This window comes from Suillus fuscotomentosus (genome assembly GCF_016647785.1).
Source record: "Suillus fuscotomentosus strain FC203 chromosome Unknown F5891scaffold_172, whole genome shotgun sequence".
Lineage (NCBI taxonomy): Eukaryota > Fungi > Basidiomycota > Agaricomycetes > Boletales > Suillaceae > Suillus > Suillus fuscotomentosus.
The window spans coordinates 1-24,225 of NW_024539684.1; the positions used below are offsets into that span (position 1 = coordinate 1).

General features: G+C 46.7%; 8 protein-coding genes across 8 annotated transcripts; 6 read left to right on the forward strand and 2 right to left on the reverse strand.

The window, feature by feature from the left end:
* Positions 1-2,286: 2,286 nt before the first annotated feature.
* Positions 2,287-2,754, reverse strand: F5891DRAFT_929510 (uncharacterized protein; the record flags this gene model as incomplete). Its single annotated transcript, XM_041373928.1, has 3 exons — positions 2,287-2,454; positions 2,507-2,668; positions 2,719-2,754. Coding segments are annotated over 3 exons (366 nt in total), but the record flags the coding sequence as incomplete, so codon positions are not given.
* A 2,073-nt stretch (positions 2,755-4,827) lies between these two features.
* F5891DRAFT_965917 (uncharacterized protein) lies at positions 4,828-6,887 on the forward strand (the record flags this gene model as incomplete). Its single annotated transcript, XM_041376196.1, has 4 exons — positions 4,828-5,190; positions 5,243-5,560; positions 5,623-6,458; positions 6,512-6,887. 4 exons carry the CDS (start codon positions 4,828-4,830, stop codon positions 6,885-6,887), a joined length of 1,893 nt encoding a protein of 630 aa, XP_041217266.1.
* Positions 6,888-10,015: 3,128 nt separating this feature from the next.
* Positions 10,016-11,337, forward strand: F5891DRAFT_965935 (PIN domain-like protein; the record flags this gene model as incomplete). The annotated part of the gene is made up of 5 exons (XM_041376198.1): positions 10,016-10,198; positions 10,252-10,449; positions 10,510-10,625; positions 10,674-10,803; positions 10,855-11,337. The coding sequence occupies 5 exons, from the start codon at positions 10,016-10,018 to the stop codon at positions 11,335-11,337; spliced, it is 1,110 nt and encodes a 369-aa protein (XP_041217267.1).
* A 1,336-nt stretch (positions 11,338-12,673) lies between these two features.
* On the reverse strand, positions 12,674-13,189 carry F5891DRAFT_904697 (uncharacterized protein; the record flags this gene model as incomplete). Its single annotated transcript, XM_041373525.1, has 2 exons — positions 12,674-12,985; positions 13,058-13,189. Coding segments are annotated over 2 exons (444 nt in total), but the record flags the coding sequence as incomplete, so codon positions are not given.
* Positions 13,190-13,999: 810 nt separating this feature from the next.
* Positions 14,000-14,489, forward strand: F5891DRAFT_1199002 (uncharacterized protein; the record flags this gene model as incomplete). The annotated part of the gene is made up of 2 exons (XM_041368697.1): positions 14,000-14,301; positions 14,357-14,489. 2 exons carry the CDS (start codon positions 14,000-14,002, stop codon positions 14,487-14,489), a joined length of 435 nt encoding a protein of 144 aa, XP_041217269.1.
* A 2,051-nt stretch (positions 14,490-16,540) lies between these two features.
* On the forward strand, positions 16,541-17,181 carry F5891DRAFT_903691 (uncharacterized protein; the record flags this gene model as incomplete). The annotated part of the gene is made up of 4 exons (XM_041373511.1): positions 16,541-16,612; positions 16,667-16,921; positions 16,985-17,054; positions 17,108-17,181. Coding segments are annotated over 4 exons (471 nt in total), but the record flags the coding sequence as incomplete, so codon positions are not given.
* Positions 17,182-17,335: 154 nt separating this feature from the next.
* Positions 17,336-17,644, forward strand: F5891DRAFT_965937 (uncharacterized protein; the record flags this gene model as incomplete). Its single annotated transcript, XM_041376199.1, has 1 exon — positions 17,336-17,644. A coding segment is annotated over one exon (309 nt), but the record flags the coding sequence as incomplete, so codon positions are not given.
* Positions 17,645-18,787: 1,143 nt separating this feature from the next.
* On the forward strand, positions 18,788-19,587 carry F5891DRAFT_965943 (uncharacterized protein; the record flags this gene model as incomplete). Its single annotated transcript, XM_041376200.1, has 2 exons — positions 18,788-19,196; positions 19,244-19,587. Coding segments are annotated over 2 exons (753 nt in total), but the record flags the coding sequence as incomplete, so codon positions are not given.
* Positions 19,588-24,225: the final 4,638 nt, after the last annotated feature.

Genomic DNA, 24,225 nt, shown 5'->3' on the forward strand with positions numbered 1-24,225 from the left:
GGCCGACCCGTCTATGTGATACATCCTATGTTGGCCCACCCGTCTATATAATACATCCTACATCGGCCCACCCGTCTATATAATTATACCCCACCTCGGCCCACCTGTCTATGTAATAAATATTTTATAGCACCCTCGGCCCACCGGTCTATTTGATATCTCTTTCGTCGGCCCATCCGTATATGTAATACATTCCATGTCGGCCCACCTGTATATGTAATACACCCTACGTCAGCCCACCCGTCTATGTAATATTCCCCTACCTCGGCCCACCCATATATGTAATACACCCACGTCGGCCTGCCCGTCTATATAACAATATTTGCCTTACATCTCTCTTCAGCCCAGCTGTCTATAATATCCTACTCTACATATTACCCAGATGGGCCCACCCATCTCCATGAATGATCATATTCCCCCGGCCCATCCGTCAACATTAAGGATATATATATCATTGGCATACATGGGCCCACCCGTCTCCATCGGAAATAATATGAGTCCCAGCCCATCCGTCATCATCGAGAATATACACAACATGGGCCCATGATCAGCTGGCCCGTATAATACAGAATTTGTCACTGAAGGGGCTCCACCCCAATCATATAACACCACAACGCCTGCGGCAACTGCAAAACCACAAGTCGATGTTAGATCGAGAGATTCGAGACATCATGAACTGATACGACAAACCAATCCAATAGCTATTAAAGATATTCAATTTGATCATGGGCCACCAAGTAGGATCATTTGAGACCAGGGTCATATTTGAGGGATGGGCATGAGTGAGCGGGGGATATTGGGGGTTATAATGATCTAATGTTCGTACTAGATATACCAACGTTCGGGCCGCCTGTTTGTACCGCCGAGATCTACATGATGCATGTACTGGTGATGCCATGTGTATATAGTTAATGTTTATGTTTTCCAGAATGTTCTACTGGCATTTGACTACCACCCCTCACGAAGTCTCACCTAGTGCCACACATATGATATGGCTTCACCAGGGAATACCATACTATGCGTCATTCGCACCCACTAGTTGCGGATGTAGGGAACTGCGCCAAACATGAGAGTATTTCCTATGCGAATGCCCTCTATTGATAGACTTGTGATCTGACTATATATATGTTATGTATGTGTTTTGAGAGTGAGGAAATTTGATGCTGTGCTTGAACTGGTCGATCTCTGAGTCGGAGGCGAAGCACGGAGTTTGAAAATATGCAGGTACCATTTGTGCCAGATGTTGTCATACTAGCACAGACATCAATATTGTGTAATGTGAAAGGCACCAACCATTCTGCTTATTGCCACGCCGTGAGTGAGAAGAGAGTTGTTCTCCTTGCAGCATCATGAATCATTGCCATTATGTTTGATGGTGCTCATCGTACCCATCCATATACTTCTCACACTTTCATTTTCACAAATATGATTTCACCATTCGCCTAAGTCCAGTCCAGATGTCAGATGAGTCACTTAAGTCGTGTCCTGCAAACCAGTGCCACTGTATTGTCAACCATCTGGGCTTCTACTCACTTCCTTCGTTATGTTCAGATATATGATGGATCTCAAATGGGTTTATCCTTGGGGCTATCAGCTCAGACATGCTGCTTTTACTTCCCTGTTCCACAGAACCTTTGCATTACGCCACACATGCATCAGGAAAAATCTAGATGAGAATATAGGGCTCTGTAGGCAACATAGCCTCTGTAGCCCCGTCGTCATCCCCCCAATCTGTAGAGCAATGTACCTCCCGAGGACTCTACAGAGCGCTATGACATGCCATGTAACATGAGAGTGACAAAATATATCTGTCATAGCGCACCTGTATGTAGCACAATGTAGTTATATATTTCAATATAAAATTACATATCTCCCTGAGCCTCTGTCCCATCCCTCTCGTCCTGTTCCTCCTCCTCGTCCTGCAACTCCTGCTCATACTCCAGAAGAGCATCATCAAATGCTTCCTCAGTCACATGGGACCCAGTTGACGACGCGAGGAGGAAGTCTACACCTGCATGAAACCTTCAAGTTGCCATTAGAACTTCTATAGTAGTCTTGATTGAATGAAGACTCACCTAGCTGCATCGTGCAGATTGACATGGATTTTTTCGAGGAGTTTGTAGGGGGCCGTGTGTTCCTCAAAGCGCTGCAAGGAGTCGAGATGGGTGTTGTAGACAGATGCATAATTTGCTGCCGAGAACTTGACATCTTCTTTGATACCTGTACCCCACTCGTCAATGCAACATTCAATCTGTCATTCGTCAGTGTTGCTAACATCAGAAAAGTGGTCCTAGTACTCACAGACGCCAGCAAGAGTGCCATTGTTTCGACAGGCAAAGGGTTGAAGTACCGGTGGTAAACGATGCCCTCATCATTGCGGTTTGCAAACCACATGTGATTGACACCCATTTGTAATAAGTCCGTCTTGTAGATTCCCTGCTTGGACTCCCAGTCCTAGAATCGCATGAGTTCAAACAACAAATAATGTAGATGATCCATCACACACCTTGTAAGCAAACAGCAAACCCTCCTTGAGAGATTCTGCACGATCACGATTGCGCCTAATCACTTCCCTACTGTCATTCGCACGAAAGCCAAAAAATGACCCTGTCAGCGATCGCATCTTGGTCTTCAGCTCGCTGCGGACATGAGAAGTTCTCTTCAAGATCTAGATCACGATGAATGAGTCCAACACAATCACAAGATTAGACAGCTCACCATTTTCATTAACCCAGGTGTTAGTCGAACATTGATCCCTTTGGTGCTGCATGCTTCACGCCAGGCCTCCTTAGCTAGCTTCGTCTCAATGAGGATCGAGTCTGGAAATGGTGCGCGAGTGACAACCAGGCACTGGAAAATTGTGATTGCAGTAGTGAGAATCTCCTTCGTGATATCATCGAAATCACTGGCCTTCAAGCGCTGAGCTGAGCCGTCCATACTTTTCTTCACCTTCGGCATGATAGGGTCTTCAAATTTTGTGTCTGAGGGCCGCTTGATGCCCAAAACGACAGGTTCACGTTCACCAATTGAGTCTCCATCACTGTCACCGTCCTCTAAGTCATCCTCATCTGCATCAGGATCATCAGCCCACTCATCCTCACTATTGTGGACAGTAGGGTGGCGTCCTGGATAAGTAGGGCTGCCATCTGACATGGAGACTTCACCACTACTCACCGCAGTCGAAGATGACAATGAGCCTGGGATTCAAGTGTTAGTAGTAGCTAGATGTACATTCTGAACACGCACCTTTATAACCCTTTATGAGGCTGTTGCTTAAGGACTTGCATGCAGAGCTTGTGTTGCACGAAACTGGTGTGAGAGTAGGTGGTATCTTCCCAGTACTAAAGGAAAGCTTGCTATGAACATTTCGATCTGTGAACTAATTATGATTCATCAATCAGTGATCATCTACGGCTGAGGACAGAGAGACGTACCATAGTGTCTTCATCAACGTCAGCATCACTATGGAGTTCCGCAGGCTCATTGTCAAAGACTTCAGGATGATGTTTGAAGACTGTGCGAAGTGCCTTCACAGTCCTTTGGTCGGTCCTTTGTTTTTTCTGTTCATGGCGTCGCTCAACATGTTGAACTTCGGAGACTAGTATGTTTGGCTCAGTTAAAATCTCTGAGAGCAATTGGGACTTACTTCGATAATTTTCTTTCTCTGTGGGATGGCGTTGACGACCACTGGATGTGCGCATGGGTGATTGTCCAAGGCGGGTTGGTATATCCTTGGATCCTGCTTTGGAAGCACCTGGTGCAGTGCGCTGAGACTTCGAGAGTAATCTGCCAGCCATAGAACAAAATTTTAGGTTAAGAGATGATCAGGTAAAATTTAAATGTGAGGAACATACCGATTTTTATGTGCATGACAACATGCACACAGCGTGTCAACAACACGCTCTTCCAAACTTTAAGTCTGTTGAATTGAATAAAAATTATCTTCGGGTGAATCAGGAGTCTGCAGCCTATAAGAAGGCGAAAACATACCTGCAACGTTCAATCCCATAACTGCATCCATTCATCCATTGAGTTGCCCTGCCATGGATCAAGTAAACCTCTTCAAGCAGTATGAATGAGTCCGATTTCAAAACACTTACCATGATCTGACTTGATATCTAGATCATGCACACCATCAGCAGACTTCACCACAGAGCCGATAACATTCAAATTGAACCTAAAAAAGTGCGTCAATTCATGTTTGCATCCTCACAATTACTAATCAACTTACAGGCGAAAGCTTGTCCGCAGAATTCTGTTGCCAATTTACTATGACAACGGGGCAGCCTCATCTGCCACACCAAGTCTCCTTCCTGCTCCTACTCCAAGCCCCCTTCCCGCTCCCCATCTCTTGGAAGTACCTGAGACACCTACCCCCCGTATCGCCAAACACCAGCACCAGTTACTGTTTTGCAGTCATACCTGCGAAAACTTGTCTTGGAGCGTTGGGAGGCAGAATTTGAGCATTGTGAGGAGGCACGCAAGGCACAACTGTTGGAGGTGCACCTTGCAGCACTCAGAATCACTAAATTAGTTTAGTGTAAAATAGCTCAAAAAAGCGAAACTGAATCAAAACTTGCCTATTGCCAATCCAAACAAAAGTCTGAGAGTCCGAGCAAGCCCGAAAATGCGAAACTGTGATATCTCTTACCCTTACCACCCTTACCATGTCTCACCACTGTGGCTTCTGCGGCAAGGACATCCTGACCGTTGGAGGTGTCAAAAGACACATTCTTGGGCGCCCTCAATGCAGAAAGGAGTGGGAAGCCTTAATCGCAGAAACAGATGCTGTAGCTGATGTGATTGATGACTCGAATACACATGATAATGAAAGGGAATTCGCACCTGATCATATGCTCGGTGAAATCGCAGACTCATTTTCCCCCCTTCAGTCGCACACACTCGCCTCCTGATCTGGACAATGCCACTTTGAAAATTCGCCGTGTAACTGTTGAGGAAGTCGAAGACGAAGATGGCACATATAACAGGCGCTTTTTTGAAAGCTACCCTAATGCTGGCCGGCCAATAGAAGAGGGAAAGACTGTGTTTGAAAGCTATTGTCAGCACAAGGAGGATGAGGGCGAGGATGTCTGGGCACCTTTTGCTGACGAGGAAGAGTGGAGACTAGCCGAATGGATGATCAAAAATCTTGGTCAGACACAAACAGATGAATATCTGAAATTACCCATAGTGAGTATTTGGTTGAATATTATGAAGAAAACTATAAAATGAGACACGACAGACCAAAAATCGAACGAAGCCATCATTTCACAACAATCAGACATTCCTCAAGAGGGTGGATGAGCTCCCGCATGGCGCTTCGTGGAGTTGCAAGAAAGTGATGGTGCAAGGAAATCGGGAAGACGAGGATGGGCGGTCATTGAGTGAAGAGGTTGAAATCTGGATGCAAGATCCTGTAGAGTGTGTCAAAGATCTTATTGGGAATCCGTCATTCAAAAACCATATGGCATACGCACCATCACGAGCATACAAGGACAAAGGAGGTAGTGAACAGCTCATAGATGACATGTGGATGGCTGATTGGTGGTGGGACAAGCAGGTGAGTAGAACATTGATTTTGAAATGAGAGTAGCGCCGTGATCTAAGTTGCCGCTGGATCAGAAAGAACTGCCCGAAGGAGCAACCTTGGCACCTATTATTCTGGCCTCTGACAAGACATTGTTATCACAATTTCGAGGCGACAAATCTGCTTGGCCCATTTACCTATCAATCGGCAACATCGCAAAAGAAAAGCGACGACAAACATCTGCCTGGGCAACAATCCTCATTGGGTACCTACCAGCCACAAAACTCGACTGCTTCACCTCTGACGCATGTTCCCTGGCTGGATACCAACTTTTTCATCACTGTTTGTCTCTGCTGCTGGAACCTCTCATTGCAGCTGGTCGGGATGGTGTGGAAATGGTGTGTGCTGACTCCTTCATTCGGCGAGTGTACCCCATACTGGCTGCATATGTCGCAGATTTCCCTGAACAGTGCCTTGTTGCATGCTGTAAGGAGAATCGTTGCCCTAAGTGTTTGGTTGCGGCTGATGAGCGGGGCAACCCACTAAACTCGTTGATGCAGGACCCGGAGTCAACAAAAGAGACGCTAGAGAGACGGAGGAATGGTCGGCACCCTGTAGAATTCGACGAGGATGGGCTGCGTGCCATGTATAGGCCATTCTGGGGCAATTTACCCCACACCAACATCTTCACAGCTTTCACACCAGACTTCCTCCACCAGCTGCACAAAGGAGTCTTCAAAGACCACCTTGTGAAGTGGTGTCTCGACATTGCGGGCGAGGATGAAATTGATGCCCGCTTCAAGGCCATGCCTGACTACCCAGGTCTTCGTCATTTTAAGAAAGGTATATCTAGTGTCAAACAGTGGACAGGAACGGAACACAAGGAGATGCAACATATCTTTGTTGCATTAATTGCTGGCGCAGTACCAAGGTATGTTTTTATTTGTGCTATTTTTCAAGTATTTGATCCACTTCGGTTTTCAGTCGAGTCGTTGTTGTTGCACGGGCCATACTGGACTTTTGCTATTATGCACAACTGCATACACATACGAGCGAATCCCTGGACGGTCTCGAAAACACACTCACAGTATTTCACGTGCACAAGGATGTGTTGAAGGAACTTGATGTTCACGATCATTTAAACATTCCGAAGCTGCATCAATTGTCTCACTATGTCCAGTCAATCAAATTGTTCAGGGCTGCTGATGGATTCAACACCGAGCTTCCTGAGCGCCTGCACATCGACTTCGCTAAAGAAGCTTACCGTGCGAGCAACAAGCGTGACTATGAGGAACAAATGGCGTTATGGCTTCAACGCCAGCATCAGGGAAAACCTCCCACAGGAATTTTGAAAATGTGACAACAATTCTCGAGAATTATGGCAAACTTTCATCAAATTTTTGTAAAAGCTTGTAAATAGTTGATAAATAGTCACATCCATAACGCAGTCAGTGAATGCACTGAAAAAGATATCTACAGGGCTCTAGTTGAACCTGCCATGAGATATGTAACTAATTACTAGTATATCAAAAATGTAGAGTTCACGCAATGCAGAACGGGGACATATTTAAACAGGTGGGAGGGAGAATTCGGAGGTGTCTGCTGCTGGCTACATAGAGCTCGCTCGAAGGGCCTTAGCCTCAGCGACAACAAGTAAATTGAGAAATTGAAAATTGAACCACCAACGATTTAATTACTAATCACAGGGCTCCCATGGTTGATTTCAATGAACTCATTCAAATATTCATGTTTCACTCTGCAACTTACACGAGCCACGGCAACCACTTGCACACCCTGTCACGTCGTTTTCTTTATGTTTTCATTCTCCCTTACGGTTACTGTTGGGGACTCTAGGTGAGAGGCATCACCACCACAGAGCTAAGTCTCGCTCTGAGCGGGCGTCTGAATTCTGTTGTCGCATTCATCTGTGCGTGGTCATTCAAACCAGGTGTCTATGTAGGATTCCTTTTTTTCCCTTCTTTTTGGCGGTCCAACCGGCCTTCCTGATCTCTCCCAGCTACAGGCTCAATTTGGAGCATACACATAGCTCAAAACTGCATTCTGAGGGTGAGTCATGTAGTTGAATCCTGGTTTCACAGCGACCCGCTCATGCTCACTGTCAGAATTGCAAATTCCCTACTCGAGCCGCAGCTCAGGCCAGAGCCGGGCCACTGCATTCTGAGGCGCGCAGGTGAGTCATGTGGTTGATTCCTGGTTCCTCCCTACCCACCTCCCTGTGGTCCACGGCTCTAGTGTGACGACTGAGCAGGACGAACATCCCATGGTCTTGGGCCTCACTGCTAGCCCTATGTTCGGTGGCAATCCTACTGCAGCCTTCCGGTATGGTGCTCGGATTGGAGACTACAAATATTATTGACATGCTTCCAGGAAGTTGGAAGCCAACCTCGACTGCGTTATTCATAGTCCTCAAGCCAATCGGGATGAGCTCTTGACTCATGTCCACTGTCCGATCTTCCGACACGTGTGCTACGATACACCGCAATACTCTGATCATAACTATACTTCTAAAAATTTATCAGCAGTCGATGCCATTATTGCTACTATGAACATCGGATCCCGAATTCCATGGTCTCAGCTGTGGTTACTGTGGTGCATCTTTTTCTAACTGTTCAAGCACTATCTTACTGTGTTCTACCAGATTTTTTCTTCCCTACTTGATCTGAAGTTGGTTGACTTTGCATCCGCTGAGTTGAAAGCAGCATTTGCGCGAATCAATTTCGATGGGATGAGTAGGGCATTCCTGATAGCACAGGGACTTTGCGTTACACGTTTTGTCTCATTTCCTCATTTTCATATCTTGTGATTTGCGATATTCTAGTATTTAATCACATTATAATCATTTTGTTGTATTCGTGTGGATTTTCATAAATTTTCACCCATCCGTAGAGGGACTTGGAATATTTTAATGTATTTTCAGAAAGTCAGAAAATTTTACAAAATTTTACAAAATCTTCGCGGGAGGTTTTCCCTGATGAGGAAGTAGAGCTGATCATGAACAAATTGACGGTCCAGTGTGACTGTGTGACAGCTGACCAATCTTGCAGTGCCACCGCTGTAGAGACTCGCGCGTCTCAATGACGAATATCCGGCCTTTAACCATACATTCCTATATGTTACAGCTCTACTCCTAAGGACCAGTCTCGTGCGAACTCGTGCGAACTTAGGCGCGCCTTACCTAGGCATGCGCTATGCGCGCTTCGCGCGCCTCCTCATAGGTCTTCGCGCTATTGTCCGTCCATCCGTCCCATGTCCTTACTGATTCGCTGGTGCGTTATTTCTATCTTATCCATTGAACTAATAAAATCTTCGGTCCGACATCCGCGCTACTTATGGAAAGTTTATTTAAACTTAGTTATAATTAGAGTTGATATGGTTACTCGGTTCGGGAGCGCGCTCGGAAGCGCGCCTTCTCCATTCTTAAATACAGAAGGGTTTCCTTTGGTTCTGGTACTTACTTTTCCCTTATCTTTGTGTACTGGAAAGTGAATAGATCACCTCCCCACTTGTTATCCGATCATATCCTCCTGTCAATCCTCCACCTTTGCACTCACTCCTCAGTAAGATCTTGCCTCTAACGCTTTAGGCGCACCTTCGCTTCGCGCGCGCGCATTCTCGGACCTCCCGCTCACGCGCGCATCTCGCGCGCCTTCACCTCGCGCACGCGCGCCTTCGCGCGCGTTATCTTCTCGCGCCTATTAGCGCCCGCCTAGCTCACAGAGTTTCCCTCCACTTTATTTCGAGGAACTTCTCTCAGTGGTTGTCCTTTGGGTCGAGTCGTTGTCTCGTATCCCGGTCTTGCTGTTGAGCACCCCTTTTGTTTTAAGTGTTTTCACGTATAGTCAAGATTCCTCATCTACACTGCCTCGCGTGAAACTGCCACAAGTCCAGACGCGACCCCAGAAGTTCTAAGTCCAGCCCATCCAGAGTTTGAAATCAGCACGGAATATGTGCGGGACGGATCAGCGGACGCCGTGGGCGGCGAAAATCGACGGTTTTGAGCTGCGGGAGAGCTCCAAAAGCTGCTGGACGGATCAGAGGGTGCCTGGGTGAGCAGGTGAGCACAATGTAACATGCCTAAGGGAAAATGCCGACACGCTAACCGAGGGACTGCGAATTTCGCACATTAGGACCGTCAATCTTCCATTTGCACCCACCTTCGGTTTGGGTGGTAACCCGACCTCTCCTCCCGCCAAAAAAACCGCGCTGCATGCTGCTATACTGCAGATTGACGGTCCTCGGATTTGCAGTCCAGGACCTTGGCTGGTACTGCCACCGGCGCTTATGTACACATTTCGCTGTAGGTAAGTGAGTCTCCTGTTCTCGTTCAGCTCCCCATCTCCTCCACCTATCTAGCAGCTGTGCTCATCAGCCCTTACTGATCTATAATTACATTTCTAGCGTGCTCGTCATGATGGGCATCAACGACTTATGGGAGACACGTCCTCCCCATTGTTCACTCGCCGGGTGATGACAACTCACCCCGTTTTTCAGGTCCTCAAACCTGCTGCAGCAACCATGCCCCTCATCTCTCTCACCATCCAGGGCCACTACGAGGGACCCACACCGCATGTGCCTTATGTTGTGGGCATCGACGCAAGGTTCGTGTTCTCCTGCTCGCTGTCTGTGCTTGAATACTCACGTTTAAATCTAGTGCGTGGTTCGAACAATGCCAGCAGGGCAGGTGGCACCGTGCACATGCTTAGACGGGCCAAAATCCTGCCCTCCGCACATTTTTATTTCGCCTCGCTTGCCTCGCCTGTCTGCCAGTCCAGCTAGTCTTCGTGTTCGACGGCAACCAGCGACCGCAGATCAAATGGGGCCACAGGGTATCCACCAACGACCATTGGATGGTCAAGCCTACGCAGCGACTACTGAATGTGTTCAATGTGCAATGGATCACGGTACATTTTTTTCTTATTATTTTTTATTCACACTTTTCACTTAGATCTATCTACTGGCAGGCTGCTGGAGAAGCCGAGGCGCAGCTGGCGCAGATGAACGGTGCCGGTGTTATTGACGCTGTCATGATGGACGACAGCGACACATTTGTTTTTGGTGCTCACACTGTCCTGCGCAAGTAAGTTCTCTCTCGTTCTCTCATTTGCATGCTCTGATCCATTTCAAGTTCGACATTTTCAATTGATTCGATGGTCAAACTATATACAGCGAGTGCGATTCAAGAGCACGTGGACTGCCATCTTACTGGCGATGGATTCCTCACCCTTGCCATATGCTGTGGCGGTGATTATGACAAGGTAAGCTGAACCAGTCTGCTGCCAGCCTGGCTGACAAGACCTGCTTTCCAGAAGGGCCTGGTGGGGTGTGGTCGTGAAATGGCGCTTGGCCTGGCTCGCTGCATGGATGCTGGTGTGATTCGCACTGCCATGTGTGGCAACAGCCTTGATGGGCCTCTGCAACGGTGGCGGGATGCCGCTCGGTATCATCTTGTGGATGACCCCACTGGAAAAATGGGACGTTCTCATCCTACTCTTGCACGCTCGTTCCCTGACTCATTCCCTGATCCACATGTTGTCGACTTGTATGCACGCCCTGCTGTCACTGCAATCACCAAGCTGCCTATTCTCCAATCCCCCGCCCCGCCCGACATTGCTCCACTTGCCTCGCTTGTTCAACAGCTTCTTGGCTGGGAATCGAAGAAGGTTGTTAGCACCTTTCGCTCGATGATCTGGCCTGTTGTGGTCTTGAATGAAGTCCTCGAGGACCTGGCTAATAATTCTCCTGCAAGTGATGAGGTTTGTCGCCGTTCTCCTCTGCGTGGAATATTTTGATTAATGTCAGGTACAGATTGCCCTTGCTCCTGCCTGCACGAGGGCAGTGTTTCAGAGCCATGCTGTGCACCCGAAAAAAGCCCTTGCAGGTGTTCCAGGGCACAATAACGATGTGCCCACTCATGACCTCGAGCAGTCCACACTCCAGTTGCTCGAGGATTCACCTGGCTGCTCTCATTGTGAGGATCGTGCACCGCGATCTCACAGATATGTTCGAGTTTGGCTCGCCGACAAAATTTACGATTCCTGGGTGCAGACAATGATTCTGCAGTCTCCGAATCATCCCAGCACCTCAAACGCTACTCTCTCTTCTGCGACTGGTGTCATTGATCTCACGCGCGATGACGAAGCAGTGGCAGTCAGTGATGTCATGGACCTCACTCAAGATGGGGATGATGTAGTGCCCTGGAGCGCCGGTGCCAGTCATAACTTTATCGATCTTACTCTCTGATACACTTGTTATTTTTCAACCTACTGTATCTAGTGCCCCCTTCCCCCATGTATTTAGTATCGCGCAGCTTGTATAGCATTGACGTTGTCATCCCAAAACACGAGCCTGTGTGATGGGCTCTCCTGACATCCCATCCTAATTCATGCAGTTACATAGCTCCACTGTCAATATTCTGTGGACGACGGTCATCTCACGCACGTCCTGGCACATGGCGCACCATAAGCCATCATCAAAGTCGAGTATTGGTATCTACATGCTAGTAATATATTAACTTTGTCTCTAGGAAATCCAAGACATATACGACAAGCTCCATAAAATTCTGGATGGGCAAGAGTCTGTCAAACTATACCTGGAATTCTTGAAGCACAGCAATAAGGTAGATATGCTGGTTCTGAGGAACACGAAAGTGAGTATTCTCGTTATAGATTAAATTGTCATTAATATTTGTCGCCAGGACGTTCTCGAGGCCCGGACGTCTATATATCATACCTCAGTCACTCCGCAGAACACCTTCATGCACACTGGAACAACTTCCGATGTGTTCCTTCATGAAAACCTTGAATGGCTCGGTTTAGCATCTAACTGTGCCAAGTTATCTACGACCACTGCCCTCGGTGTCGGAGAAAGCATGGCCCCTTGTCAACAACATCTTTGGGCGCAACAGTTGGGGCCGCAGGTGTGGAGACAAAATAACTAGATTATGTAGCGCATACTTGTGTGTACAGTAGTAGATTAGAAAAATTTACTGTTAATGAACTATTGGACAAATGCCTGAGTGAACATCGAAGCTACCTTACTTATGATCAAGAAACCTGCTCCTCAGGGTTGTGGTCCATCGAAGATTTGGCGTGTCCGTTGTTCGACAATGTCAGGACGTGTCGTCAGAAGCTCGCGCCACTTTTTTGCAATGGCGTCGTCCTTGCTCGACAAGTAAGCCCTGCCACCTTTTGTGTAGCAAAAGGCACCGCGGGCCAGTGGGTGGTTGAGGTTGCCACCAAAAAAATCGCGTGCATCTTTAGCATCTCGGGCAGCAGCAGAGACTCGGTGCTCTGCAAGATGGTTCAGGATCTGTTGGTAAGAAAAAATCTTACTATTCTCATCACTGAATGCACGCCAGAACGAGGTGTTGTCTGGGTATCGCTGCCGTTCTTCAGCAATGAACTTGAAGACAAATGAACGGTCAGATAGCATGTGTGACTCGCTGGAGATCAATCATACCTTCCAATTTCCCTATTCTACTCAAAGTGCATCCCATGCTGCAGTCTTGACACCCTTTCCTTTCTTGTAGAACTCACCCCAATACTTGACAGGGATTCCACGACCGTTGACAACAAGTAAGTTCGATTCCTCCCATTCTTCACACAGCTGGTTGATATCTTTTGAGAGGTGGACTGTAGGAGGTGACGGCACAGTTGTCCTGTCATACGAAAACTGCTCTTGGCCAAGGTGCGCAATTCCGAGGTTTTTGGGGGGGATTACCTCTGGAGGCAGAGACATGGATGCTGTCTGCATCATTGTGCGAGGTTTGGACGGCGCGTTGTTGCTGACAATGCATGCTTCTGCGTGGGACTGGACAACTGTGTTATGGCACCCAGAGCTTGGAGTCTCCATGTGTAACGTGCGTGTATCTTTATACACCTCCTCAATCCTTCGTTTCGAAAGGGATTGGCGTGAGGCATGTTCCCCTCGTTTCTGTTTCAACTTAGGCCTGAATAAGCTTTACCAAGAATTAGGTACACGAGCACTGATTCAGCACACACGCCGGTGACACACCTCAGCCCCTCGTCTCGGTCATTGGAAAACTGACGAAGTCTGTCCAACATCTCCATGTGATTGCCACGGGTTGGCCTGTCATAGCTCTTGAGCTTCTCGTGTAAGTTAGCCTTCGTTGTCTTCGCTGTTCTGTTGTATTTTCATGAATTAAATCAAACATGCTGAAAGGGGGAGAAATGTGTGACATACACTGTCCAAATGAAAGATTCAACTGCTTGTCCTGGTGTGTACATTTGACCAAGTACGGGCAGTTCGAGCTCTTCTGACTCTGAGTGATGTTGAGACATGGTGACACCATGAACTGTAATGGTAATATATTTACGTGTCAGTTTCAATGTTTAAATTGAATCAGGGCATTCAAGTTAGTTTGTTTCCGTGCCGGCCGAGTGTTTCAATTCTCGATCACTTGGTCTAGACTCTGAACCCAAATTTTCTATCATGTCCGAGTCCTTACTACATGCCTTCAAAGGTGCTGATTTATACTTTACCGAGTCAAAACGCATCAGTATCGAGGCTGCAGAAGAGGATCAGACCGAGGAGGAGGAATCTCTCCTCAACAGCTTTGATGTTGATGACTGTGAAGCTGCCGGCACCCTTCGGTTCAGTACTACAAACACTGCTGGTGGCGAGGACAATGTGAAAAAGAAGAAGCCTAAACGCAGCAACAACCAGTTAGCATCTAGTTTGCAGGCAGCATCAGAGGGAGTGGTTATTGGTACAACACTCTCCGACTACCAGAGGTATGGCATGGGACCAGCGAAAATTTCTTGAATCTCACGCATGTGATCTCTCCAGATACTGGAATCAGTTTAAAGAATTTTGTGTCACCATCGACAAAGCACAAGTTGCGAGCGAGATTGACAATCTTTTTCCGAACCTTCCAGCTGAATTTCCAACGTGGATCGCGCTATGGATCATGGATAAGTGAGTGCATCAAATGTTGTGTTTATTTCGTGCTAAGCTATGGAATCGAGATGCGACGAAAACGATATATGGACCGGGAAAGCAAAGGATCCCAGTGTTCCACGTGCAACGTTGACCTGCACCAAACTGGTTCGGTGCATGGATGACTAATGCTCTCCCATGAGCCTAATACCCTAGAAATCACTACGAAACCATTTCCCTCTATTCTAAAGCCAGAATGCAGCTCAGACAAATATGTCATTTCATCTTTTCAATGGAACTCAGACAGGCTGAATATTTTTTGTATATTTAATTCTGCGATAAATTTTGCTTAGTCATCCTCAACAATGACTCAGGCTGAATCCCACACATGTCAGGTGACTGTGAAAAATAGTTCTAGCATGGGTTACCCTGGGAAAACTTCCTCAAAACCCTAAATACATGCCTCGCGTCATTTTCTCATTCAACAAAATGACATCAGAATGGAACACCAATGATCATGAATATTTCTCTTGCAGTGCACAATCAGCCTGTCACATGACCCTTCAGTCACATGATGCTAAATCACATGATCTTAAGTCAGGTGACTTTTGATCCAAATCAAGTGATGACAGAACACTCAGCCCAAGCATGCTGACTAATGCTGACTAATTATGGTCTCATTTGGTGCAACATAAGCAACCCCTGCAAAATGATTTTTGGTACCGCTGACTAAGCCCACCCCTCATAGATGGCGGGAAAAATGTAGCACAGCCACCCTTTTTTTTGTATATAAGACCCAAATTTTTGCCCAAAGAAGAGAGCTTTTAAGCCCCACTTTCAGAATAAAATTGTGTGTGAAGTGTGATCATTGTCAACAACAGTGACCAGGGCTGTCAAGTACCTTCAGCAAAGTCATTGTAACCAGTAGTCAGCCAGCAACTTTCAGTAACCAGCAAGCCCCTAAGCTCATCAGCATCAGCATTCAGCAACACCCTTAGCTCATCACCACCAACGACGACCAAGACCTTGAGCTCACTGTGCTCAATGACCGACAGAACTTTATTTTTATTTTTTTCTTCTTTGATTTTCTAGTTTTCTTCTTTCTCTTTTTTTTTTCTCTTTTTCTCTTTTCTCTCTCTTTCTTTCTTTGTCTTTCTTTTCTGTCACTCTTTTGTTTTAGTCTTTCTTTTTCTTTTGTTTTTGTTTTTGTTTTTTTTCGTTCTTTCTCTCTTTCTCTCTTTTCTCTCTCTCTGTGATCCTCTCTCTTTCTTCTCTTTCAAGTTTCAGTGCTAAGCTTTCATTCATATTTTCAGAAGCTTTTGTGTTGTCTCTTTCGTCCATCTAGACTCCGAATAGTTTAGTGGGGAGACTTTAGGGATTGACAGTAACGCTTGACCTCACTCATCTGAGTAGTGATACTGAGCCAGGATCTTCCTTGTCTGCTAGACTTTAGTTGTTGAATAGGGGACTTGGTACTGAAACCAAGGATGTCCGTTCCTGATTCTGTTTAATACTCATCATGAGTTCCTTGGCAGCAGGTTCAACAGTGAGCTAAGAGTTCTACTGAGCATTGATTAGTCTTGACCTTTGATTCTACCTGTTTGTGCTGAGGGGGTTGATTGCTGTAATTCCACACAACTCTTTCGAGATACGATTGTTACAAGGCATTGTTGTTGAAGGAAGGTTTGAAGAGGTGTCTTTTTTTTCTTTGTTTCTTTTTGTCATCACCATACCGTTAGGTTGACTAGTTTTCTTTCGTCTTTCAATCACTGCCATACCGTTGGAGTGATTTCATTTCAGTTTCATTTTTGTTGGATTGACTGCATTGTTGCTGACCTTACAGAAGTACTGTGGTCTGACATAGCTTGGGAAGTGTAAACAGCCACCCACGAACGACCATGTTATCAGCCATTGGTATTTGTCTGAATCGCTGACCGTGGAGATATTTGTTTTTATAGGTGTTTATCTATAGATCATCTATCTAAGAAGACAACGTATGGCACAGCACAGAAGATGCGTGCCGCCATAAGCCACAAATTTGGCAGAGACTACCAGCTCGGAACATAGCCATGGCTGGAGCACCCAGCTATGCCAGGCAGATTCATCGGAAACCCCTCACTTTCGGTGACGATTTCACAGTATATGGTCAGTCTTCGCCGGCGAAAGGTATTGGACTTTAGCATCATGAAAATAGGTGTCGGTGCTGATTTCACGCTATAGATCCGAGCAGGCGAAGCAGTAATGAGTGCTCGCGCGATGGATGAACCTACCATGAAGAGGCTCTGGGAATTTGCATGGTCCACAGACCGAAAAGAATTTGGCCCGATCTCACGCAAACGAAAGGCAGAAAATCCTTCTGAATGGGCTGGATTTTTACTCCGTGAGATGCTTTATTTACTCTACCTTCTCTCCATGCTTTGCCTGCTCCGCTATGACGAAGCATTGCGGATCACCTGGGCCGATGTCACATTCCAGGTTCAGGACTTGCTGATAAAAAACCACTGGCTCGATGCGACTCCCGAGCTTTTCACGTCACAGGTCAGCTACCAACCTGCACAGTTTCGAGTGAAGCTAGAATTACCATTTCGAAAGACACATCAGTATGGAGGTCAGTGACTGTATGGGCTGTTGCCCACCTTACAGCTAACCTCAAACCCACAGGCATAGCCCCATTTTACATCTACGCTGATCCTGACCGACCGTGGATGTGCTTGCTGCGAGCATTCGCTATCTGGTGGCTAATAGCTCACGAGAGACACAGAGAACTCAATGGGTTCATCTTTCGCAAAAGGATTGGTGTGGACAGCATTAGTGTGAGCCCGACAGACTGCATGGTGAGCTCAAGGTTAGTAGTCATCAAGAGAATTAAGGTTGATATGTTATACTCAGACCTCAGACTCCTTCCTCGAATGCTTCCGGAACAATCTCCTCGACATAAGTGTTGATCCGTGTCCATACGGTACCCACTCGTTTCGTTGCAGCGGGTATCAATTTCTGCACACAGTGCGAGGCTGGTCATTTCGGAAGATCTGCGACTGGGGTGGGTGGGCTGAGAATTTCGACAACCCTGGTACCATATTCAAGTACCTCTTGTCTTGGAACGACAATCCAGCAGAGGCTCGCGAACATTACATGAACCCAAACAGGCCAGGCTGTGACCCTTGCTATAGCTGCGGAAGAACTTGTCATTGTGGTTAACTAGATACTTACAATACATGTTCTCGTCGTGTCTCAACTAGTGAATAAGTGGTGATATAAAAAATGCCGTGCATTGGGGGCAGACCCATCTACTCGTGGTTTATCCGACAGCCGTGGCCCATTGGATATGCCCATCTGTCAGGGTGCACAGGTGCGCACGAAGAATATCGTTTGTGACAAAACAATTCCCTATAATTCGATAGTAAGTGAAAATTGAGAAAACTCGTCCAATAGAAGTTCATACCTAAATCCAATTGGATCTGCGGCGACTTTCTTCAGTCTGTCAGGGTGCACAGGTGCGCACGAAGATATCGTTTGAACAAACGAGTTCAAGATGGCCGTGGCCCCATTGGAGATCCCCGGTATCAGGGTGCACCTGCCTCAACACTGCGACAAAGGTTAGACCCGCGACGAAGAAGTAGGAGGACATACCAATGCGCTCAAAGATGTCATTGACAAACGAGTTCAGGATGGCCACGGTCCCATTGGAGATGGGCACATATCAGGGTGCACCTGCCTGAACACTGCGACAAAGGTTATAGACCCACGACGAAGAAGTAGGAGGACGTACCAATGCGCTCGAAGATGTCATTGACAAACGAGTTCAGGATGGCCACAGTCCCATTGGAGATGGGCACATATCAGGGTGCACCTGCCTCAAACACTGCGGCCAAATTAGACCCGCGACGAAGTTGATGTAGAGGTAGGACAACGTACTGACGCGCTCGAAGATATCATATGAGATTGGCCTTGTTGGAGATCGAGAATCGAGAACCCCATATCAAGGTCCACCTGCTTCTTTGTCAGTGGTTTTTGCAGGTGCCTTGGAGGCAGTCAACGACGTTGGTCGTTCCATTTCTCGGGCTGCTTTTTGATCCGCGAGACGTCGATCGGTGTCGATCGTCGGTGGTCGAGGTCCAGGCGCATGTGGAATGGTATTGGCAAAAACGAGCGCAAGAAACTTAGAAAGGAAGGCGAGCGCTGTGGCTGAGTCGTCACGTGACAAGTTTGCAGTCTCAAGCGAGGACTGCAAACACCACTGAAAGGACCGTCAATTTTTCACACGAAGCAATCTTCTGGCGGGTCTCTTACCTTGAGTGGGTCGCTGAACATTGCGCTCAGACTGAACATCAATATGGCTATGACTCCGACTCTGATGCCGAGGAAGACTTTGACTTCGTACCAGTGGTTTCGCAAGACATTGTCCACGTTCTTGCGAAGACACCTCCACACCCACGACAATCTATCCAGCATCATGAAACCATGCATGGCGCCATCGATTTTCTGCCTGCTTTCAAGTCATTTTTACGGAAGTACATGCCACACAATCACATCGTGCCCGGTTATCAAGACCATTTTGATGTTTTTCGGCAAGCTGTCATAATCATTCCCCCCAACCCCCGTGTGTCGGAGTTACCGAAGCGTCTGCGGGTGAGGGCAACACCTGAAGTGCTTCCATCACCTTCTGGACGGAAGCCAGGTTCTCCCGCGCGATTTGACATGGCGTTGTTGACTGATGGTGTCCGAGCATCAAAGTTGTACACTTTGGAAGGTATGTTATTGCTTTTTAACTTACAATGTACGGTGATGGACTCCCAGTCATAGCTGTTCAGGTTGCGCAGGTGCGTGTAATCTTCACGCTGCCTCGTCAGTTCGGCTCATACTCGCGACCTCTTGCCTATGTTGAATGGTTCACGCCATTCAGGGAGCCAGACCAGTTCTCAGGTTTGCGTCAAGTTTCACGTTCGACTCGTCACTTACGTTGGAATGGAGCAGTCGTACACGTCGACGAGCTTGTTCGGCCATGTCACCTTGTTCCGAAAATGGGCCAAAAGGTAGACCCCAGCTGGACAAGCGCAAACGTCTATGAGATGGCAAGCAATTTCTATTTCAACGAATTTATTGACCTTGATATGTTTTGCGTCTCAAGTGCCATTACATAGAGTTGCCGCTACTACAGACAGGTATGTAGGATACTGGTACTATAGGTTTTTGGACGTGATAATGTTATATACGTTGGTCTCTGTATGCGTCGTGTCAGCTACATCGGGTACATCGACCGACAGATTTAGGCGGGTGCCTACCTGTCAGTATGGTAGCTATGGAGTGCATTATATTGGTGACCAGGGCTACCGCCGTTCGGGTTTTTCCTGATGTGTCCGGCCCAGATGGATGACTGCACACTTTTGTTGTGCTCGGACGACTGGCGCCTCAGTGATACTTTGTCAAGTGCGCTTTACTCCCCGCTCAACACGCCGCATTTCTTTGCCATGCGCATCCAAGATAGAAGCAAATACTCGAGCCGTAATTTTTTTAATAACCATAATACTCCGTATCGTTGAATCGTGCTCGAAACCAGATGATTGTTGATGAAGACATGTCTATCTAACAGTGGTCAGCGATGCATTGGTTCGGTCAGATTATCGGCACCCAATCAGTTAACTGGTGGTCTCCTGGACATCGACAGCCTTTTCCCTTTACGCACAATTTCGCACTACTTCACTACTGCACAGACAAATTACAATGAAGACATCCGAGCATTCTAGCGGACCTGATGCATTATCAACTATCTGCGATTTCATGACTTGCTTAAGTCGCTTCTTCCTTTGCTTTACTCTGGCACATGACAGTGCTGTCAGATCCAAGTACGCATATGAAAATATCGTGGTCGGCGCTTTCCTGATACATTTTTAGGTCAGCTTGATGCCCTCGGACTTGAAGCTCTCATCTCTACCACGCGCATTCATTCGTGACAGATGCATATACTCACCCCATAAGTGCCTTTTTAAAATTTTCACGCTCGACCTGAACAGTGCTTCCTTCCACTCTTGACCTACGATCCTTTACTTCTCTCTTGTCGAGATGGATGATATGGGGGCACGCGTCTGGCCGGTTACGCTTATATCTATGACCGTCAGACATTCAACAATAAGGGCTTGACTTACAAGCACCTTCAAAGGTGGACAGCGTGGAGAGGGACAATCAGCGATGAGTCCATTCAGGGACTACATTGGCCACTCTAATGGCTTGCCAGGCACAACTCTGTCGTATGACGCCACTGAGTGAAGGTGAGAGTCGATATGCTGCAGAACCCTTGTACTATCAACTGTGTGAGCTCAGACACGCTACTTCTACTTTCCATTCATTCGATCCAGATGATGGATATATGTATGTACGTATGTATTTCGATCGGTACTTTACTCTGACGGTCTTGGTAGCTCCAACAGATCACTGCAAGGATACAAACACGACACACAATCTGCAGTCGCATGGGCGGAACGCTCCGATGGCGTGACTCCGATCAACGTATTTATGCATGCGATTCAGAATATCGTGGTCAATGCCTAATCAATAATTTACAGGTGCGCTCGAGGCTTGAAGCTCTGGTTCTCTAATTTTCCAATCCATGCTCCGCATCCCATCTCCTTGCCATACTCATTTGTGATAGAGGCATATAGTCAAGCCACAAAAGGGCAAGTCACCAACTTCCGGTAGTGCGACAAGAAATGGGTTTGTCTATATCAAACTCGTCTTAAATATGCTTCAACGCACTATAATGTAAATACTACGACGGATCCTCCGCCGAACATCTCCCTGCAAAATACTCGGCAAGCATTTCCTTACACAGGACTACTAGTTGGTATATGTACACGCTCCTGGAAGACAATCGAATTTATGCTAGTTTCTGCGTCGGATTCGGCCACGAGGTTGGCGTGATATTCTCGAACACTAAGGACGAGGTGTGGTCCCAGCACAAACAGCTGCACGCCGAAGACGAATTCACGAATACCACCGAGGATTTGAGTTCCAATAAAAGATGGATTCTACAGAGATGGTGAGCAGTGGTTACAAGCAGATGTCAACAACAGGTCTGCATACCTGCAACTCTGGAGAGAGAATAACAAATTGGATGCACGAGACACAGACAAAGCTGGTATGTATGGAACTTCAGCAGGGAAGATAACTGTATTCGCATTACAATCACCTTGCAAAATAAAGCACGTGAGATTCCATCAGCACCCTGAAACAGTCCCCGATAATCGATCTCGATAGACTGAGACGTCGCAGGTCATGAAAATGTTTCACAGCAACCCGGACTGAAAGACACAATGCGAGGACCTCCCAAATGGTGTAGAGCATCCAAAGCATTGAAATCAGAAGCTGGGCATTCTCCTCATATTCGTAAGCGCACATATACGTGCCAGAGAGTATCAGTACCTCTGGTGCTCGTCCGATGAGCTGTATTCTTCAAGTCAACAAATAAAGCTTACCCATTACAATATATTTGAATGCTATTGCCATAAGTACTCCGCAGCCGATGTTTATAGCTAGGAGGATAATAACAAGGAAGATAAGCATTATTCTAGATCCCTGGTACATTGCATGTAAGCGAGCAATCATGATGACTTGTCGAATCAATATCACGGAATTATTGCAGCTGGATAACTCACCGCCCAACATAGCAGGTACGATCACACTTGCCACATTTATTGTGTAGTACGTAAAATTACCTGAAACACTCAAGAATTAGCGACGGTACTAGCATCAAACACTCGAACTCACACCTATCGAGTCATTATGTTGAGCCAAGTTGAATGGTCAGAATCTCACTCGCCCCTGCAAATGAGTGTATTCGTTATTCATTGGATGAGAATGAGATCGGTTGGGAAATACTCACTGCATCTGTCTTCGGGACCAATGGCATATATGCTGTGTGCCACTGGTCAGAAGAATCGAACATGATGCATATGAGACATACCCAGAATGTTGACACTGATTACGAGATGGGCCATTAGTATAGTACCAACTTGTTGGCTTTAGAAACATACACAGAATATGGTATTCCGACATAGCATATCTAGAACATTTTGGAGTCAGCATAACTCGCCAACTACGCTATAGTATAACACGAGGTACGAACAACCAGGTATAGCACAGTTATTAAAGACCAGCATTGCCTCTGTCGCAAGTTTATTGTATTTCCTTGTGTTTCTCCTGATATGGGACTTTGTCACTCACCCAGATTAGTTCAATCTATGACACCATTTTTAGCGAGTTGGCTGCCACTGCGATAACATCGACGTACCTCTTGTCTGAGTGTTAAGACTGGAAATATTATGAGAATATCAAGGTTGTAGAAAGCTGTGCTGCTCACCCCAATCGTATACCACCACGACGCCTATTGCGACTGTGAAACCGCAAGTCGATGTTAGATCAAGACATTATCAACTGATATGACAAACCTGAGAAATAGCTTGAATGAATATTTGAATTGATTATCAGCCACGAACTGGGATCATTTGAGACCAGAGTCATATTCGAGGGAAGGGTTTGAGCGAGTAAGAGATGCTGGGGGGGTTATAACGATGTAGTGTTTGTGCTAGTATACACTGCTGTTCAAACATTCACCGCTTGTATCGCCAGAATTGGCATACCCATCTCCGAGTCGGATTCAATGGGTGGCGGGCCCTTGAGTCACGATTGTGATGCGACATCAATCAAAAATGGAAGTCCTAGGTATCAATCGAATGAAAGTAGATTTTGGTTTCCAACCAATACCAATCTACCGGTCAGAGAATTCGAACATTCTGCTGGTGGATGTGAACATTAACGAGTATTGTTGGGTGCAAATGTTTGTCACCACTGAAGCTTGAAGCTTGAAGCTTTGAAGTACTGAACCCAGAGTCCCAGACTAGTCGAACAAAGATAAATTTGAAATTTATAGCCAGTCGCGTGATGCTGTTTCGGCTGTGACTCGTCATTGTTTCTTCGAATCTCATGTTGTTGGGAACTCTCCTGCACAATGCACATTATTCAACGGAGTACCAGCCTCAAGCACATGGCTGGAGTGAACAAAGAAAGTCATTCCGGTAGTCTTCATTCCATCAGGTATGTCCCGCCTAACCTTGTGAAGTTGCAAACTAGCACTCCTGATAGCTGTCGAAGATACTTATCTTCAGTGAAGACCTCATCATTTCCTCACGGGCATTCGAGTATCTTGTCCAGAAGGTCTAGTTTCTTTCCTGCAGGAAGCTTGATGGTAAGCTTCTTGGAAACGGTTCGTTTCTTCTTCGCCATCAATATACTCTTACGAGGATGTGGAATAATCGTAGATGAAAAGACTTAGATATTATGTAGAATTGCGGGAAGTCGCATCTGTGAAGCGTCGTGTTCACGATTTTTCAGTAATGTCCTTTTTGGTCATGTGCGTGCGAAAAATCGCCAGTGACGCAGCAACGTGTTTCCCCCACCTCTTTCCTATCATGTTTGGCCCGCGAATATTTATTGGTTCATCGTTCTCAGTATCGTGTGCATCTTCAGCCTCCTGCCTTAAAACGGTCAGTTCTTTCTCTGGACTATGGGCATAACCAGCAGTGCTTTTGGTGCCTTACAGCCGGCGACCAACGTACTTCAGCAAACAAGTCTCCGTGCACTGCGCCTGCAGCCACAGCGAGATTGGCCCTACCAGGTCTCAGTCACCTACCCTATCACTACCCTATCTCCTCGCCCCTGACTGTCTATTCGTTGTGTCGATCGAATTGTGGTTCGGTTTTACAATCTGTTTCTTTGTAAAGCACAGT